General features: G+C 41.8%; 1 protein-coding gene and 1 long non-coding RNA gene across 2 annotated transcripts in view; both read left to right on the top strand.

The window, feature by feature from the left end:
- Positions 1–2,896: 2,896 nt before the first annotated feature.
- 1700065L07Rik (RIKEN cDNA 1700065L07 gene) overlaps positions 2,897–20,785 on the top strand; it is a 34,057-nt gene continuing 16,168 nt past the window's right edge. The window contains exons 1-2 of the long non-coding RNA NR_108032.1: positions 2,897–2,962; positions 12,276–12,438. This is a non-coding gene — a long non-coding RNA (RIKEN cDNA 1700065L07 gene). The remainder of the gene's footprint in view (positions 2,963–12,275; positions 12,439–20,785) is intronic.
- 4931417E11Rik (RIKEN cDNA 4931417E11 gene) lies at positions 4,251–5,345 on the top strand. The gene has a single exon (NM_025737.3). It carries the CDS (start codon positions 4,354–4,356, stop codon positions 5,269–5,271), a length of 918 nt encoding a protein of 305 aa, NP_080013.1. The 5' UTR covers positions 4,251–4,353; the 3' UTR covers positions 5,272–5,345.

Below are 20,785 nucleotides of genomic sequence, written 5' to 3'. Positions count from 1 at the left end.
TAACTTAAAGGATGGAGAATATTTTCGTTTGGCCTTCAAGGCTTGTTCTGATTATAAGCATGCTTACACTACTGATCCAGTTGTTACTGTGCCTTAGCTTGATGCTATCTGACAAAAGGATCTGGTCATTTCTGATGGTACCCTAAGGATCAAATCACTCCCACTCTTTCAAGTGGAGCAGGCTCCTTCGTGAAGGGTTTTGGAGCTCTTGGTTCCTGTGACCTGCGTCTTACCCTGCCTCACTGGGTGCTGAGTGGGGCAGTGGCCTCATCCATTCATTCAAGGTTATGTGGGGTTGAAGGCAGCAGTAAAGACTGAGAGGGACATGACTTTAACAGTGAAGACGATGACTATTCCTATTGAGTATCAATAGGTCATTGTGAACGATAGAGTCTTTAATTACTGTCATCATTTTCATGAGCTGTGTTTTCTCACTGAGATAGAGTCTATGGAGGCCTCCCATCCGCAGACCAAAGGCTGAGCCTCCCTACATCCATCATTAACATCTATTTTACTGTTAGACAAATCCCCCCTTTTTTGTTCTTTTATTTATATAAACATTTTTATCCTGAGTTTGATTATCTTGAAATTTTGTCCATTTTACTGGTTATTTCTAGAACAGTGATTTTATTTCAACTACTCATTTTCACTTTTTATTTCCTGCGTTTTTAATTTGTTCATTAAACTCTATTAACTTCATTTGGTTTGTCTCTGTATCAATATTTTCTACATATAGGTTTTTTTTATGTCTTTTGTTGTCCTATTTCAAGTTCTTAACTTGAAAACTTAGCATGATCAATCTGCTGCCCTTGAGTTGCATGAGGCCAAGAATAGCTATCTATGAATGTGACCCAACACACAATTGTAAATTTACTTAAAGCAGTGGCATTGCTGTTGCTGTTGTTGTTGTGGCTGCTGCTGCTGTTGTTGTTGTAATTGGGCTGTACAGCTGTCAAACATGAACTATGCGTGATGAAAGTGTCAGGTTGCTCTGCCAAAAAGTTAGACTCTCCTTTGGGTAGCACATTGATTTTACTCTTTCTTCTTTTCTAACAAATAAATGAAAACTATAAATATTTCTCCAAATAATACTTTGGCTTGAGTCCATAAGTCTTGATACATAGAATTCTATCCTCCTTTCAGATTGAGAAACTCATAAGTACTCTTAAATTCTCCTTAAATTATGGGCCCATCAGGAGATCTTAAGTTGTTTGTTTGATTGTTTTCCTTAGAAGCATTTTCTCTTATTTTAAATTCCCGTGTAAGTTAAAGAGTGCATGCTTGCAATTCTGGCTCTGCAGAATTCGCTGTGACTATTTGAACACTTCTGCAAGCTGTGTTTTATCAAGTGATGTGCAGGGTATGAAGGAGTTAATTTCTGTAAAACTTATTTTTCCTGAAAGAAGGCAGTTTGTGAGGGCACAATGGCTGCCCTAGCAAATCTCTTACAGTTCTTAGAGTCTTTGCCCTTCTTGCGTATTGATCAAAACTGACTCTGCTATTAGCCTTGGTCAGAGAAGACTCTTCTGAAAGTGAATGACAGTAAAAGCAGGGACCATAACTGATCAAAGAGTTGAGAATAAGTGGCTTGGCCCCTAACAAGACATCTTGTCACTCTCTCCAAGGCGCAGGGCACATCACAGAGAAAAGAGTGGAAAGAGCTCAGGGACTAGCGGGTGAGGACGAGTGTGCAGTGGGGCACTGATTTCTGGATTCAACATGGTGGCCACAATTTTGAATACACAGCAGCCATAACTGTGAGTTAAGGAAGAGTTAAGGAAGGGACGGGCAGGGGAGGGGAAGGGAGGAGAGGAGGGGAAGGGGGAAGGGGAGGGGAGGGGAAAGAGAAGGGGAAAGGGAAAAGGAAGGGAAGGGAAAGGAAAGGAAAGGACATGAATGGTGTGGGGCTAGCTCAGGAAAAGGATCATCACGGAAGGGATGAGATAGAGTAATGGGGGTGAATGTAATTAATCATTGTACTTTGCATCCAAGTATGATATTGTAAAAGTTTTAATTAGCTGAACAAATTTAAAATGGTATACATAACTGTGTTACTTTCTGCATCCCTTATACCATACAATAAAATTAAAAAAAAAAAAAAGTCTATGTCCCAAGTTGTTTTCTGTGGAAAGAGAACTTTATTTAAGAGGTACTTTCAGAAATATCTCTGCTCAGGGGGAAAAAAAAACAAGAATAGAAAACACTTTAACATTTGAAGCATATTCATAAAGTTTGTCATACACAACAATTTGTTGCAACATTCAAACCCGTGTTTTTAAAAGAAAGAAATCTCTGAATCAATGGAGGTAACTCACCTTCTCCGGTACCTTACAACCCAGCACGGCGCTCTCAAGAGCTAAGACAACTGCTGATGAGTGAGCCGTGTCCAGCCTATGTCTTGGGCCACTGGGGATCTCATTCTAAGCATTGACTCTAGATTGGACATGAGGCAACTACACTCACTCTGCCTACTTTGAAAGTGTAAAGCAGGAGCATGGGGAGGGGGACTTATTAGAATGAAGTAACTAACACTAACCATCTCCCATTTAACCTCAAGTTGCTGCTGTGGCCCTCGACATGTTGTTAATATCTAATAACCACGCAGCATTCACTCATCTGTGGGAGAAAATAGTAACAATTTGACATAATTAGAAGCATAAGCACTTTACTTGTGTGTCTGGCCAGCAGTGGGAAGGTGCAGGACATGAAACCCAAGGTCCTCTGAGCACGTGCAAGGCTAGTGCGCTGCCATGAGCTACATTGCCAGCTTAACTTCTCCATCTTAATCCAAGATTCCTAACGCATCAAAGAAACTAACTTCTGAGGGCAGAATCTTGAGTTTAGGTTAGAAGTAACCACAAAACTGCTCTGACTGCCTCCTGCCGCTGACTTTCTCACTCACAGTAAAGCAGCAACTACTGACGTCATCGACTGGTCCCCAGCAGACGCAGACTCTTTCCAGGTAAGATGCTGCATCTGCGGCTTTCAGACTGAGCATCTATCATTTGCCAGGCAGGCACCAGCTACTGAATAGCACCGATCCTGTGACAACTAGACCCACTTAAGCAGCAGCAGAACAAGCCAGTCAGAGCTCCTCTCTCATCATGCTCTCTTCAAATGCCTAGAAGACGTGTGTCCTATGTCGCTCTGAAAGCAAAATATTCGCGGGGCTAATACACTGTAGCTACTACACCACTGCTAATTTTAGCTTGTAGCTACCAGCCAAAGACAAACTATAAGCCCTTTGGAATTTTTTAGTCAGTATTAGAAAGTTCAATAGCCAGGCTTCACATTTGTCATCCTGGGCACCCCTAGCAGTGTCGTAACTGTGGATCGCAAGACCATGAGGTCACCAGAGTAGAATATGTACTCTAAAAAGCTCAGATGAGGAACAGGGTGGACCAGAAACCACACCGGAAGTGAAAGAGAGACTACCCTGGAAGGATGAAAAATATAGGGAATGTAGTTGAATATCTCTCTCTCTCTCTCTCTCTCTCTCTCTCTCTCTCTCTCTCTCTCTCTCTCTCTCTCTCTCGTGTGTGTGTGTGTGTGTGTGTGTGTATTTCAAAAGTGAACAGCAACTTGTTAGGTGAAGGACAAGTGACTCAATGTCAAGGCTTCTAATATATAAAAGAACTTGTTCAGGTTCTGGGCGAACTCATCCACCATAAGGCAGTGCTGCATTTTTTTCTCCTTTCTCAAGAGCAAAGGGGAGAGTAGCATTCCGTAGCTCCATCCGGAGAGTGTAGGGAGGATTGAATTACAATACATGAATTTACATGAGAAATCATTTTTTTATCAAACATGAATGCTTAAGATGAAAGATTAAGACATTATGCACCCAAAGAAAGCTAAGCTTCTTTAAAATAATCCTGTTAGAATGCGAATTTTTAGGATCTGATAAATTTATGAGTGTCACGAGACACTGGCCTGTCACCTGTATCTTCTGCTGTGTGCCAATCTATTCAAAAGAAGGAACTATGGTTTCTCAGCCATGTCTAAATTTACATTTCATCTCCTCTCTCGTGCTAAGACCAGCAGCAAGAGCAGAAAAATCTGACACCTGAAATACACTCCAAGGGCCTGTGTTAGTTCTTTGGGCGCAAAAGCCCCAATGAACCCTAATTAGACCAGGAAACAGATCACCCCTGGGAGTCTAAGCAAAGAAGTCAGGACCAAGCACTTGAACCCAAAAGAAGAATGGGGGAGGGGGTTAGGACCCTGGTGGAGCAGGGGCGGGGCTTCAGAATGATTGCCCAGGATACCCGGAGGCAGAGCCACATGGACCGTTGATGCTTAGCCGTTAGCGTGCTGTGGTAACATCCGTTGATCTTAGAAACCTAGTGTGGCTGAATGGCATGCTTTGGACTCTATTGTGGGAAGACTCTATTGTTTAAAAATAGCTCAACTGAAATCTATGGAGAGTGTGGGGCGTGCCCAAGAGGACAGAGAACAAATGACCAGAAGTACTGTCAGCCTTGCACGGACCCCCCGGAACTTTATGACTGGCTTTACCTTGGCTTCATGGCGATGCTTCCTCTCGTTTCCCATTTGCTCTGCATTCAATGGAATGCAAAGAATAGTAATTCCAGAGGTGTGTTTTTCCAGCAAGTCTCTGCGCTATTAGAATGCAGCATGGCAGCTGTGGTCACATTACTTGTGAGCAATCCTGTCGGCACCCTTGTCATCCACTCATGTCGGGTGCTGATGCTTTCAGATTGGTACACGATGCTCTACAATCCAAGTCCAGATTACATCACCACCGTGCACTGCACTCAGGAAGCCGTGTACCCTCTGTACACTATCGTGTTCGTTTATTACGCTTTCTGCTTAGTATTGATGCTGCTGCTTCGACCACTACTGGTAAAGAAGATCCAGTGGCACCTATACGTGTCAAACCAGCTGGAAAGCATGTATGCGGCCCTCTACTTCTTCCCGGGTTTGACCGTGCTGCAAGCAGTTGCAGGAGGCCTCCTATATTATGCCTTCCCATACATTGTGTTGGTGGCATCTTTGGCTAATCTGGCTGTTTATCTGGTTTTTGCCAAAGTAGAGAGCTACAGTGATCTGATAAAAAAGGACAGACTTCTCGTTCTCTTCAGCCAGTGGTTTCTTCATGCCTATGGCTTAATGGCACTCTCCAGGGGGCAGCAACTTGAGCAAGATCTGCTCCTTTTAACTTTGGTGCCTGCCCCCACTCTTTTTTACTTTTTCACTATTAAATTTACCAAACCATCACGGATAATCATCGAAGGAACCAAAGAACACTGAATATAAAATAGAAAGGAAACAACACTTAAGTATTTCTAACCTTAAAAAGTAAAAAAATTTAAATGTATTGAGAATCATTCTGTTACATTTTTATTTTTCTTTATGTGTGTGCATCTGCATCAGTAATGAGACATGGGTGTAAATGCCTGTGGAAGCCAGAAGGGGACACCAGATCCCTAGGAGCTAGAGTTTCAAGAGGTTGTGAGCCCATGATAATGGGTGTTGGGAACTGAACTCTAGAGAAGAGCAGCAAAAGTCTCTTAACTGATGAGTCGTCTCTCCAGGCCCAAAGGAACAGTAGATCTTCATGCTTGTTTCCCTTCAGTCATCCATATGATATTGTTTGACTAACAAGGTGACATTTGGAAAAAATGTGTGTACATGTGTTTGTACACGCACACACATATATGTATGTATATATACATACACACACACACACGTGTATGTGTGTTTGTTTGTGTGTGTGTATAATATCTATGTATCTACTATATATACTATAGTAGATACTATAGTATCTACTACATTAGAATCCTGCTAGGAAGATTGAGCTATTCTTTGGTACATAGTGGTGATACTGTTTCTACTAATGGCAATATCCCATCTTCTTATGAAGACCCTTAGCAGTTAAAACAAAAAAAGCTGTAGCACTGGCTAATTATTTTATGTTTGTTCTGTCTCAATTTGGTTTTCACCTTTAAGGCAAACATACTTGTGGAGTGTGACAGCAAATACAGAAATAAGTTATGGAGGTTTTGCTGAGGTTTTATATTTGCTTTTACAATATATTAATAATACAGAAATGCAGCATCATTATATGCCAAGCATTCTGTTTAGAACTAGGTCGTTTGAAGGTGTGTTCAGATTATTGTCTCTGCAAATAAAGTTTAGAAAGCTCAGGCCCTCACCTTCTAAAGCACAGGTCCACTATGACTGTCCCATGCAGTCTGATGGTAGCATTACACTGAGAAGGTCTTTGTTAACGTAGACAAGCACTCTCTTTGGGGGAAGTCGTGTATAAAACAAATCGTACCACAAAAGTGAATTGTACTGATGGATTCTTAAACAGCAACTTGGAAAGAATGACAGGGGAAAGGTAGGCTCGGGCTGTGGGGGAAGGCACTGAGAAAAGCCTCACCAGAGGTTCCCAAGCTTGGCCTGGCAAACAGCCTGAAGGACTTCCTCCAACTATAGGATCCTTCAGTTTATCAACTTGCCACAACCCATAATCACCTAGAAAGACGGTCTCAATGAGGGATTGTCTAGATCGGGTTGGCCTGGGAGTGGGTCTGGAGGGCTTGATTGAATTGGTTGATGTGGAAAAACCCAGTCTGAAAGTGGGTGGCGATGTCCCCAGTCCAGGATCCTGGACTGTGGAAGTGGAGAGACAGGGCTGAGCACAAGAAAGTCTGCAAGCTTTCATTCATGGCTTTCTGCTCTTGACTGGGTGTGATGTGACTCGTGCTTCAAGGTTTTGCTGCTTTGATTTCCTCAAATTGATGGACTGTAAACCAGAATTGTGAGTCAAGTAACAGCTTTCTTTTTTGTCAGTCTTCCTTTTCTTTTTCCTCTTCCTCTTCTTCTTCCTCTTCTCCTTCATTCCCTATTTCCTTTATTCATCTCTCATATATCTCAACTACAATTTCCCCTCCCTCCTCTCCTCCCAGCCCCCACCACCTCCTCTTTTCCCCAGATCCACTGTTCCTCCATTTCCCTTCAGAAAAGAATAAGCATTCAAGGGACATCAACCAAACATGACATAACAAGTTACAATAAGACCAAGCACAAACCTTCATATCAAGGCTGGATGAAGCAACCCACTAGGAGGAAAAGGGTCCCAAAAGCAGATAAAAGAATCAAAGACAGCCCCTGCTCCCACTATTAGGAGTCCCACAAAAGCACCAAGCTATACAACCATGACATATTTGCAGAGGACCTAGGTCAGACCTATACAGGTTCCCTGATTGTCAGTCCAGTAATCAGAGTAGCTTCTTAACAGCAACAGAAATGAAACCAGGACAGTCCTGAGTTTTCATCCCTGTAAGATCTGACTCATCAGCCCTGGAGCAGGAATGAGGAGTCAATTTTTACTTGTTCTGACAAATGGTTTTTATGACCTTGTGACCCAGGAATGACTTCAGGTTAGTCCTGAAAGGATACCAGTAGCAATGAGTCCTATGAACTTGTTAGGTAGCTCCTGGGCATTGAACACTCGGGAGGACCAGTTCCCTCCCCTCCCATTCCTGACAGGAAGGCAAGAACATAAACAGAGATGATAACAACAATAGCAAACACCTTTGAGATCAAAGTGCAAGATGAAGCCTGTTCCCAGAACTGTTCAGTGAAGCAGAGAGTTTGCCAGAGCAGGGCCCATAGGAAAGCACTGCCTTTTCCACGCATTTGCCTCACTGCCAGGGTAACAAGGTCCAACAGAAGTTAGCTATTTCATCAGTCTCACTTCTAAATGAAGAGGTTACAGCAAGAGGCAGAAGCATCACTCCAGTATCACCTTCATCCTACAGGTAGGAAAGTAGATGTCTCCGTCCAGGGAAACATGAAGATAGTAATAAAAAAAAAATCTAGATCCCTCTTTATCAAAGACTGTCTCGTGAGCACATCAGAAACTCGTGGGTGCTACTAGAGGTAAAATTTTCATCAGCAAACTGCTTCATTCTTATGTGGCAAGGGCTGCAAATTGACTATGGAGACTTCATTCTGGTACCTCACATGAACTTTGTCTGCTGAGTAAAGTGACCATAACTGTAAGAGGAAGCTGAAGAAAAACAATTCCAAGACGAACACTCAAGGATGAGAGTTCTTTGTAATGATCAGCCTGACCTTGCTATTTTTGCTAATCCTATACTTTGGTGTTTTAACTATCTGCTTAGCTTGCAGCTGTACAAAGTTAACCTTAGAAACATTACAGCTAGTATGTGGTTTTTTTGTTTAAATAGAGACCCTGAGATAGGCTCAAGACTGCACTTGGGTCCCTAGTACCCATATGTAGTCACCAGTCAGCTGAACAAAAGATTTTTAATTGTCTCACAGACTGTCTCAGTAGTGTTTGGTGGGAGATCCACAACACTTGATTGTGTTCAATATAGGATAAGGATTTATATGCCCTGTGTCCCTGTGTCATGCCTTTTCTTGTCGTGGCATAATGGTTGGTATCCTCTTTAATCCCAAGCTGAAATACACCCTTTCTCCCCGAAGCTTCTTGCCAAGTATCTCATCACTGCAATGTAAAGGTGGCTAGTACAGTGCTAAACCCAGAGCAAAGATACCCAAAACAATGGCACTGGATGATGCATCAGGCACCTCTCTCCCGGGATTTGTAGAAAATGCTCACTGCCTTTATCCCAAGAGCCCTTCTCCAACCCTTTGGATGAGCACAGACATTCTGAGTGCTGCCACAAAGCATCTGGCCTAGTCCACTCTTTCTATGATTTTACAATATTTTATGAATCAGCCCTACCCACCTGAGGTGAAGACAAAGGAAACATAATGCAACCTGAATACCAACCCCTTGAGATGCACCAAGGGAAGTCCCAGCAGTGTGCCAATGTGTGTGGAGATGGGGGCCTGGGCAGAACTGAAAGTGTCCATGAGGGAAACTGAGTCAGGACTGGGGAAAGCCTCAAAGTCAGAAGTCATTTTGAAGACATGCAAGGATCTCAACTGTTTGTTCTCCCAGTCCTAATAATGTCCTGCTTGATGACTTCTTAATTAGTGTGTGTAACTGAACAAGTTCATAAGCCAGCAACTGTTTTTAAGGCAAATCATCTCAATGTTTGATCAGGTACCACGCCAACCAGACCAAGTACCAACCACGGTTTTCACAAAGTAAATATGGGTTGCCAGGATCGCTCAGTTGGCAAAGTGCATGCCACAATACATAAAGACCTCTATTCAATTCCCAGAATACACATGAGGGGGAAAAACCAGGCATGGTGGTGTACAATTGTAATCCAAGTGTTGGGCCAAAAGAGACAGACTAGCCAGCCTACTTGAAGCAGCAGGCCCCATGACCCTGTCTCAAAGGAATGGTGACAGCTTCTGGAGAACAACATACAAAACTGACATGTCCTTTATACACATGTGCACCTGCACAGGCACACACAGTCTGTGCTTCCTGACTCCTCTGACATGTGCAAACATTTAAAACAAGAAGCACATTATCAATGTGTAGATTTCTCTCACTTTATAAGTATTCTTGCCCCCATCCCCACTCTGTTGACAGTGGATGTCAAAATCTTCAAGCTAGCAATAAGCACAGTAAACACAGCATCCCGAGGAACAGGCACGCCATGCGCTCCTTGAACTGATAGCTAGACTCAGAGTCCGCCGAATTTACTCCATGAAGCTCTCAATTAAAAACTAGCAAAGATGTCCACTATGAAAGCAAATACTGGAGTAACAAAAAACAAAGCCTGATGGAAACTAAGCTAATAGTTACCGTGCAAACTGTGGCTGTGAGTAGAGATGAATCTGTGAGGCTGGGAGGTGCTTCAGGGGAAAACACAATGAAGAAAAGTGCTTCAGAATTTTTTTTCTTTTTAAAGTTTGCAAAAAGATCAGAGCTGAGGGTGCCCAATTTGTCCTTGTTCTCTATGGAGTACAGTAGCAGTCAATTCACAAGAACTATTTTGAAGATTTCACTTTCTCCATAGTCAAAATTTCCATTTGATCCAGAACATATGTTTGGCATTTGATGCCTTTGAATTTTTAATATATTTAAATGCAGGCCCAGTATGGACTGCTTCCCTACTTAACAGAGTGAAAAAGAAAGAAATGAAACACTTTGCTTCTCTGGAGCTGAAAATGTGTATTTTTTTTTTTTTAGTTCTACAAATCACTAGAATTAGCCCCAAGTTCAGAACTTGATCCCCATTTCCCCTCAAAGTCAACTTCCTCAAAGATGTAAGTGTGAAAATCTGTGCCTATATATTACATGCGTTTTATTTCTTCACCCAACATTTGTTTCCCATGATGGCTGCATCCCAATTTATAGCAAACAGTAGGTCATTTTTATTTCTCCACATAAAAGTCACATGACTTTTCATAGCCATAATATTTTATTTACCCAACATGACTATAATACACGCCCCTGGGATTGATTTCGTACCAAGAACTGCTTGTAACACATGTAGGTAGGGGTTGACAGTTAAACGTATTCCTTCAAAAAAACCCTCCCTCTCTTCCTTTCTCAGCTGTAGCCCCATAAATAGTGTCTTGTGTCAGTAATTTTTAAAATATACTCTATGTCTCCTGCTGATGGCCGTCTTACTCCATTCCTTAAATCCATATTTAGAGACAGCAAGGCTGCCACTGAGAGCATCACCATTACAGAATAGCAACGATAAAATACATAGCTTCTAACTGATAAGTAAAGGCGCTTGCCACAAAGACTGATGACCTGGCCCACGTGGTGGGAAGAGAGAACTGACTCCTCCAAGTTGACCTCAGATCTCCATATGTGCACTGTACACACACACACAAACACACACACACAAACACACACACACACACAAACACACACACACACAAACACACACACATACACACACACATATACGCAACACATACACTCACATATACACACATATACATATACACACACACATACACACAAACAAACAAAATGAGTAAATAAAAGATTTTAAAGATATATATCCATATTTCTTTCTTTTCCTTCTTTTAATCTCTTAAATAAATTTTAGGCACTCCCATACAAGATTTTAAACAATGAAACAATGCGACTCAAGGTCTGGAAACTCTTCTCCTAAGCAAAATTCATATGTCAGCATGCTTTTTTCCAGGGTGTCTATCTTGTCCGCATGTTCTAGTTTATCAAGCAAATGATTTACAGGACTCTGAAGCACACAGTAAGTGAGCGTTGGGTGCTTGGCTGCTCTCAACACAGCAGTGATATGCACCGGGAAAGCAGGGAGAAGAGAGCAATCCTTCAGCAACAGCACTTTGCAGGGAAATAACTGCTCAGAGCCAACTCAGTGCTAAATCTCAGCCTTGCAAACTCTCAGAACACTGCCAATCCAAGGGACACTGCCACACACCCAGGGCGAGCAGACCCACTGTTACACATTTCAGGAAAGGAGACTATAGATTCAGTGCTGTCCTGAGGTTCATTTGTGATTTCCTGAGTGCTTAACAGACCTCATCCTTTCTCAATGACTGAGTCCTTTTCCAGACTAAAGGGTGAGAGTGTTTGTTCTTGAGATTGCTATTTGCTTACTGTTTCTTCCTTCTCTTTCATCCACCCAAACCCTCTGTATATCCATTCCTTTCTTTTCATCAGTTGTTATTATATGCATATATATGTATGCATGTGTGTATAATATATATAATATATAATATATATTTGTATATACAGATATACTCCTAAATATAACCTGTTGATTTTTCTTATCATTTTGTAGGTGCATTGGTGTTTTGCTTGCACATATGTCTGGGTGAGGGTGTCAGATCTTGGAGGTACAAACAGTTGTGATCTGCCATGCAGGTGCTGGGAATTGAACCTGGTCCTCTGGAAGAGCATTCAGTGCTCTTAACCACTGAGCCGTCTCTTCAGCCCTAACCTGATGATATTTTGATGAGACTGTCTTCTGATAGAAAACACCTAAGATAAAAATTAAAGCTTTTTTGTTATTAAAAAGCATTTAACTGTTCTCCTTGATGCTTTGAATCATACTGTGATTGTTGTTTCTGTCAATTTGATGAGCTCTTAAATCAACTAAGAGACACACCTCTGTGTGAGGTTCTAAGGGAATTCCCAGGAAGGATAAACTGGGAGTGTGGGAGGAGGTCTATCTTCAAGTGTGGGCAGCACCTTAAGTAACTGGCCAGATGTTAAGGCAAGCCAGAATAGACAGTGCAACTTGTTTGCCGGCCTTTACTTCTTGTTGATAAACATCTGTCCAGTTGTCACTGCTGGAGCTAACACCATGTTCTGATACCATCATCATGGTTTCTTTTGTCTTCCAACACAGATTATAACCAGTGGCTCTCCAAGAATCATCAAGGCCTTCCACATCAGATTGCAGTAACCAAGGCATCCAGCTTCACGGACTGAACATCTTTGGGGTTCTCAGCCTTTCCTTCATACAATGTAGGACTAGAGGACTGGCTATTAGACTACTCAGCTCCTATGATGTAAGCTAATGTAGAGCAACTCTGTTGTAGTATATATTTATTCTGTCAATTCTTTTTCTTTAGAGAAGCCTGATAGCACACCCTGATTCTTGAGACATTCATGTTATGCAAATGCACACTGAGGTCCACTCCAAAGGCAATGGCAGTTTTGCCCATTAACGGAGGCTTTACAAAAGCAAATTTTGTGGTTTGTATTTTAGAGCACACACACACACACAAAAAAAAAAAGCACCACGATAACATGTAAAAATAAATGCAATCCGCACTGTACCCAGTCAGGAGTTCTTATCCTACCTCACACTAGCCTAGGCTTGATCCACCCCAGCACACACAGTCCTCTCAGAAACCCACCCCTCTAGAACCTAGAATTAAATCCACCTTCCTCTATCAAAATGTATCCATCAGCAGTCACTTCTACAGGGGGCCCCGCGCTGTCAGAGACCAGCTGCTAATAAAAATGCAGTTGCTAACATGCACATGACTAGTAAGGAAAGACAAAGGGTTCTTTTTAGTCAATAACTTTCACCTTTACAAGCATAAGGCAATTTAATGTACATACATAAACACATAGTGAGGTATTACAACTCATGTTCGGGTAGAAAAATACAAGCCAGGATATTCAGCTTGGGTATTGATATTCACCTCGTATTTGCCCATATAATGAGTGGCAGTGCCAGAATATGCTTCTGATTTTAACATATGAGTTTTTCTACTATATAGTGCTAGCTCAACTGTTAACCTTCCTGGAGAGCATTGGTATTTGTCTTTAAGGCTTTTGCTTGGGAGACTATGAATAGAACACATAAGAACTATGGGCATAGAAGAAGAAATGTCTTTCCACAGAGAACAAAGGGAGACATTCTTTCAGGCCAGCCATAGGGGCAGATCAACAATAACCCTATGTCAACTTACTTAGGTTTTTCCCCCAAGATATTTCCACTGGTACCATCCAAGTGTTTGAGGATGACTGTCAATAAGCATTCTACCCTAAAGGAACCCCTGGGTTTTCTAGTTTAGTCCATGACTGCCCCAGTGGAGGAGAGGGATGGGACTAAGTTTATCTATTTTCCTTATAATTGTATAGTTTAAATATCTCAGTTCTGGCTACTGAAGTGGACAAATTTTAAGCATGTGTGATACATCCACCTCTAGAGACCACTTTAATTATTATTTGAAATATATATGTGTATACACACACACACACACACACACACACACACACACATATGCAATGTATCTTGGTCCTATCCACCCCTACTCCTTTCCTCAACTCCCTTGGGCCCCACCCAACACATCACACTCCCAACTTCATATTCTCTTTTGTGTTATAAGTCACTGAATCCAATTTGTGCTGCCCATTAGTGTTGGATATGCCCATGGGTGTTGGATCATCCACAGTAACATGAATAGCTAGTTTACCAATGACCACCCTCACAAAGTAAGTTTGTTCTTCCTCCTTCAGAAGTCATCAACAAACAACAATGCCTCAGCTAGGAGAGGGTGTCAGGAACCCCTCTCCCATACATGCTGGAATTCTTAACTGGCTTGATCTTGTGCAGGTATCATACAGGAAACCAGAGCTGCTATGAGTTCACGTGCAACAGTGGCAGGTTCAGGTTCAGGCCCTGTCAGGTTCAGAGGCCTGCACTTATTGAACAGCAATCTTCCCCATCCTCCAGCTCTTACATTCTTTCCACCCCTCTTGCTTGATGTTTTCTGTAGGAGGGGTTAAAGTTAATACAGAGACTATCATCTTTTTAGCTTTTTATTAGTATGTAAATACCATGTGCTGATCAAATTTCACCTTACTTTTTCTGCCCTACACAAATATTGGTTGGTTGGTTGGTTGGTTGGTTGGTTGGTTAGTTGGTTGGCTACCCACCTGCTTGCTTATATTACTTTCAGATATCATGTTAAAAGTCAGCTGGCAACTAAGCATGGTGATACAATCAATGGTTGAGTCACAGAAGCTGAATGTAATAGTTCACACATGGACATTTGGAAGGCAGAGGCAGGAGGATTATGAGTTCAAGGTCAATCTTGGCTTAATAACTAGTTTAAGGTCAGCCTGATAATATATATTCTTCGACTTTTCCTGGAGAGATATAAACAAATGTTTACTCATCCCCAAAAGAGTACCAAAACCCAAAGAAATTATTTAATCAAAGAATAACTTGGTGAACCAATGGGTTTGCCTGAGTTACTTAAATGTATGAGTGAGGGGTTACTTATAAGAACAGAGATGATACAGGGTTGAAAGGTCACTAAGGATAGATGGAGACTCTTGACGCTCAAAATCTGCATCCCTAGGGCTCCCCATGTGACTTTTGGGCAGCTCAGTTGATCAGTCTCTTCTCTATAGCACTCTTTATTGATTGTATCGTCTTGGGGAAAGGCTATGTTGATCCTATAAGCTTTACATCCATCCTGAGTCGTTAGGAGTCCCCAACTCCTTTTAGAGGAGAATTGCTACACAACATTTTGGGACCTTATAGCAAAGCAAATAAACAAACCAAAAACGAGCAAACTAGTAAAACATTAGGATTAGAAGGCGTAGAATCTTGATCAACCAATTAGAAGGATAGCATATTGCTCATGACTTATAAAATAGAGGCATTTTTCCTACATTGAACAGTGGCTCATCTCCACATTTAAAACTAACAGAAAAATAAATTTCTAACTTACTTAGTTTAACTTATTTTTTACCAAGAGAAGAAACATAGACCCACTTATGAACACTGAAAAATTGACACTAAATATTTTTTTGGCCTTGAGGGCTTTATGAATGATGAACCAGCCCAAGAAAGAACAATTTTGTTCAATAAATACCAGCTTTGAATATGGCTTCTCAAGAAGCATTAACGAAGAGGAAATAATTACAAAAATAACTAGATGAAATTACTTCAACGCAGCCTCCTTTTTCCCAAGCTCAATGCAGAGTGTAATCTGCACAGTGTTGCATCATTCTCTATAACCAATGCATTAGCATAAATAGAACATTCAAGTGTATATGGTAATTATTCCATTACGATGATCAAAAAGAAGGGCAATTGAAAGCCCTCTCCAAATCCCAGCCTAAGAAAAGATCATTACACTTTGAAAAAAAAAAAAAAGTTCTATCACAGTGCCAATAACAACAATAACAAAATGTGCTACTTTCAGAATCAGGCATCTACTTCCTTCAAAAGAAATAGAATACCATTTTATCTCCTTAATAGTTTATTGTTTCCAAAACTTAAAACACTGTGACTTCATTAACTTTGGGTGGTTTTCGAAACACATCAGGCAACTGCTACTTAAGCCAAAAGGTACAGTTGCCTGCTGGGACCAGCTAGGTTTCCAAAAGTGATTGAGTTTGCCAACCCCATCTCTCAGCAGTTATAATTGAGACCAAACCATAGGCCATGCTTTTAAATGCTCTGGAGTTGGCCCCTTGAAAGTCTCTCTTGAAAGTCTGTCTTGCTCTTAGATGACACAAAATCATTTAGGAAGCAGCATTTGATGACCATTCCATACACCTCCTATTGCGGGCTTCTGAGGAGACAGAGCTGTGAGCTGCCCCGGGATTACCCTGAAGCTAAAAATCTGCCCAGTTCTTCTCTGGGCAGATTTTCCACTGCTGAAGCCCAGTTTGGGGAAAGCAGCTGTCAGCCACATTTGGCCATATATCTAAATAGAAGCCTCAAACATTCAGAGCTTGAAAGAAAATGAAAGGAAGGAAGGAAGGAAGGAAGGAAGGAAGGAAGGAAGGAAGGAAGGAAGGAAGGAAGGAAAAGGGAAGGAAAGGGGAGGGGAGGCAAGGGAAGGGAAGAAAGAAAGAAAGAAAGAAAGAAAGAAAGAAAGAAAGAAAGAAAGAAAGAAAGAAAGAGAGAGAGAAGGGGAGGGAGGGTAGGAGGGAGGAAGAAACAAACAAAGGAATGATCACTGAGTAAATGAGAAAGAATCTAAGCTTCTTTATGGGGGGTGGTCTGTTTTGTTTTTGAAAACTCTTGGCTGAATCTAAATCCAGAGACACTCATTAGAACTAAAAATTGCATCCATGTTTGCATTCCGGAACACTAAGCTTCAAAAGCATGACATGAAATAGAAAGTTTCTTTTAAAATGTATCTAGGAAACATTTCAAATGGAGATACCTGAAAACCTTGTCACCACTCGTGTCAACCCAGAGCTTTGCCAGTGCTGTCTGTACTCTTGATGCTCACATGGCAGTAACACGCAGTGCCAGGAGAACCAAGGCTCTCCTAGCTTACCTGTCACAGAGTGTTCTGTGTCCCAGTGCCTGGTGACAGCTATTGAAGTGAGAGGAGATCACTCTAAGCCTAGATGACAAACAAACCCGACAGTTCAGTGCTTAGTAGAACAGAGGTTCCATTCTCAATTCAAGTCACATTCTACCATAACTGATGCAGACAGACATCAATGAAACCTCCATCAAATGCTTCTTAGCAACCTATGGCTTCTTGATTGTGTGTAAGACCTGCCCCCATAAATGGTCAAGAAGAAGGGATAGGGAAGGCACAATGAATTCTGTGTCACCTGTGTGCCAGAACTACTAACATAGCTATCCTCCTAATTGCACAAGCATCCAGGAAATATGAAAAAAAAAAAAAAACCACATCCATATCAGCAAGCAGTAACTGGCTCCAGTAGAGCTGCTGAGCAGGGTAAGTGTGTGGGCTTAGACACCAGCCACCTAAAAGGGGACCTTCTTTTAAAGGACTCTAAGTAAAAACTTTACAAATCAGAATACAAAGACAGAAAGATAGAAGGGAAAGAGAGGAAGGTAGAAAGACACATGTACATACACACACACACACACACACACACACACACACATACACACACAGAACAAAAGACAGAGAAAAAAGGAAGTAACCTCCTTTACTAAGTCAGCAATGACGGTTATAAATCATTTAGACAATCCCTAGAATTGATCAAGAAAAGACTCATTCACAAGCATCCCGGAAGTTTCGGATAGATAACATGGAAGAAATAATTGAAAACATCACCACAATTATCCTCTAAAATTAAATGAGACCAAAAAAAACTTTTTAAGAGACTTATCGATAATAGGAGGCTGGAGAGATGGCTCAGGAGCTAAGAGTACTGACTGCTCTTCCAGAGATCCTGAGTTCAATTCCCAGCAACCACATGGTGGCTCACAACCATCTGTAATGGGATCAGATGTTCTCTTCTGGTCTATCTGAAGACAGCAACAGTGCACTAACACAAAATAAACAAATATTTTTTTAAAAAAGAGAGAGACTTATCATATATGAAATGTGAATGTTATCAAACAAAGAATTATTTAAATTATTGAATTGAAAACTGGAAAAGAATGATAGCATATGCTTAAAATAAAAAATAAGGATGTACAACATCATGAACAACTTTTCTAAATATAAAAATTTCTAAATCTGCCAAAGGTCTCTCTTGGACAGAGAATAAGAAGGAAAAATTATAATCTACTTTTCTTTTTATATGTAATTGATTTTTATTTTGTGAACATTTGGTGTTTTGATTGCATGTATCTCTATGTGAGGGTGGAACAGGAGTTACAGACAGTTGTAAGCTACCATGTGGCTTCTGGGAATTGACCCTGGGTCCTCTGGAAGAGCAGTCAGTGCTCTTAACCACTGAGCCATTTCTCTAACCCGTACTTTTCATATAGAACAAAATTTTAGAACTCACTATAGAAGAGAATCATCTTAAGTGTCATGCAGGGAGAGAGGAGTGGAATCAGTTCAGTTGAGTGGAGTGGAGTTTGATGAAGATAGCTGGGAGTCAGGATACTGAGAGCAGTGCAGTGGAGTTCGTACAGTTCAGACCAGGTCAGCAGAGGCAGGTAAAGCCAGAGAATAAAAAGGAGCAAGAAAATTAGAACAAATAGAGTTAGTTACAGCAATTCAGTGAGAAGCTGAGAGAAGCCAGATTGAATCCGTCAGCTTGGAGAGGAATTTGAGCCAGAACAGCTCAGTTGAACCAGCCATCCAGAGTTCAGAGAGAAGTAGAAAGGGTGAGCTTATTGAGTAGTAAGCCTCCAAGACAACAGTTATATCAGGTGAATAAAAGTACATTTACATTAAATTCTAGAGAAACAGATTCCCTTCCTCATTTTTCCTAGTTTTGACAACTTTAAGACACAGCTAAGGGAAAAAGAAAAAACAAAAACAAAAACAAACAAACAAACAGATAAAATTTTCCACTCTCTAGTTTAGAATATACTCCTTATTGAGAGCAAAGTCCTCAAATGGGTCTGGCTGCTTTCAACCCTGATGTTTAAGCATCAGTAGACAGAAGGCCCTACTGGGAGGCCTCCAGCTCAAGGTCATTAACACCCCCAAAAGGTCATAGTGAGTTTCCAAAGGGTGACTTGTCCACCACTCATACTGCCCTAGAGGAAAATAACTAGCTCAATGATAAAGACCAGTCCAGAGGAAGAAAGAGATAACATCTCTGTGTGCATGGGAGCCCTGATGCTGGGCCTCCTCATACTTCTCAACCAACTTCAGTCACAAGGAGATGAGGAAGCAGTAGGAGAGGCAAGTACCTCCGAATTATGTGAGAGGATGAAGTTTCCAAGTTATTAAGCCTAGACCCCACAGAACTTATCAAGGACAGGCTTGCTACTTTAAAAATGTGTCTGAGAGATCAGGAAATCAAACTGAGGCCACAGGAAATCCTTCTTCAAGGCAAAAAGATGGAGTGATATGAAGCTGGTGGCAACTGTTCATAGGGACAAACTTGCCTTCTGTTTATAGTCCTGATGACTAAGATTCCTCACTAAATTTGTCCTTAATAAGATATGTATTCAGAAATTCTCCTAAATGCGTACAAGCTTTGTTTCTCCTGCTGTTTCTCAAGCTGACTCTATGTGTATCCAACTTCATTTTTATAAATTTGCTAAAAATAACTGATATTTACATGATGATTTTGATTCCACCTGGTTCTTTCATTTTTTTTAAATCTCAAAACAGTTATTTTGGCAATTAAAAGCACACAGCTAAAAATGGTAACCATAAGACTCAGAATCAGCTAAGCCACAGCAGCAGCGGTCGCCATCTTGGTCCGGGACCCGCCGAACTTAGGAAATTAGTCTGAACAGGTGAGAGGGTGCGCCAGAGAACCTGACAGCTTCTGGAACAGGCGGAAGCACAGAGGCGCTGAGGCAGCACCCTGTGTGGGCCGGGGACAGCCGGCCACCTTCCGGACCGGAGGACAGGTGCCCACCCGGCTGGGGAGGCGGCCTAAGACACAGCAGCAGCGGTCACCATCTTGGTCCGAGACCCGCCGAACTTAGGAAATTAGTCTGAACAGGTGAGAGGGTGCGCCAGAGAACCTGACAGCTTCTGGAACAGGCAGAAGCACAGAGGCGCTGAGGCAGCACCCTGTGTGGGCCGGGGACAGCCAGCCACCGTCCGGACCGGAGGACAGGTGCCCACCCGGCTGGGGAGGCGGCCTAAGCCACAGCAGCAGCGGTCGCCATCTTGGTCCCGGGACTCCAAGGAACTTAGGAATTTAGTCTGCTTAGGTGAGAGTCTGTACCACCTGGGAACTGCCAAAGCAACACACTGTCTGAGAAAGGTCCTGTTTTGGGCCTTCTTCTTCGGCCAGGAGGAGGTCCAAATACAAGATATCTGCGCACCTTCCCTGTAAGAGAGCTTGCCAGCAGAGAGTGCTCTGAGCACTGAAACTCAGAGGAGAGAATCTGTCTCCCAGGTCTGCTGATAGACGGTAACAGAATCACCAGAAGAACAATCTCTAAACAGAGTCAACTATAACTACTAACTCCAGAGATTACCAGATGGCGAAAGGTAAACGGAGGAATCTTACTAACAGGAACCAAGACCACTCACCATCACCAGAACCCAGCACACCCACTTCGCCCAGTCCAGGGAACCCCAACACACCTGAGAACCTAGACCTAGATTTAAAAGCATATCTCATGATGATGGTAGAGGACATCAAGAAGGACTTTAATAAATCACTTAAAGAAATACAGGAGAACACTGCTAAAGAGTTACAAGTCCTTAAAGAAAAACAGGAAAACACAATCAAACAGGTAGAAGTCCTTACAGAAAAAGAGGAAAAAACATACAAACAGGTGATGGAAATGAACAAAACCATACTAGACCTAAAAAGGGAAGTAGACACAATAAAGAAAACTCAAAGCGAGGCAACACTAGAGATAGAAACCCTAGGAAAGAAATCTGGAACCATAGATTTGAGCATCAGCAACAGAATACAAGAGATGGAAGAGAGAATCTCAGGTGCAGAAGATTCCATAGAGAACATCGGCACAACAATCAAAGAAAATGGAAAATGCAAAAAGATCCTAACTCAAAA

This window comes from Mus musculus, chromosome 6, assembly GCF_000001635.26.
Source record: "Mus musculus strain C57BL/6J chromosome 6, GRCm38.p6 C57BL/6J".
NCBI classification, from domain to species: domain Eukaryota; kingdom Metazoa; phylum Chordata; class Mammalia; order Rodentia; family Muridae; genus Mus; species Mus musculus.
The sequence above is the reverse complement of the archived record's forward strand: the minus strand, read 5'-3'. Positions and strand labels throughout refer to the sequence as shown.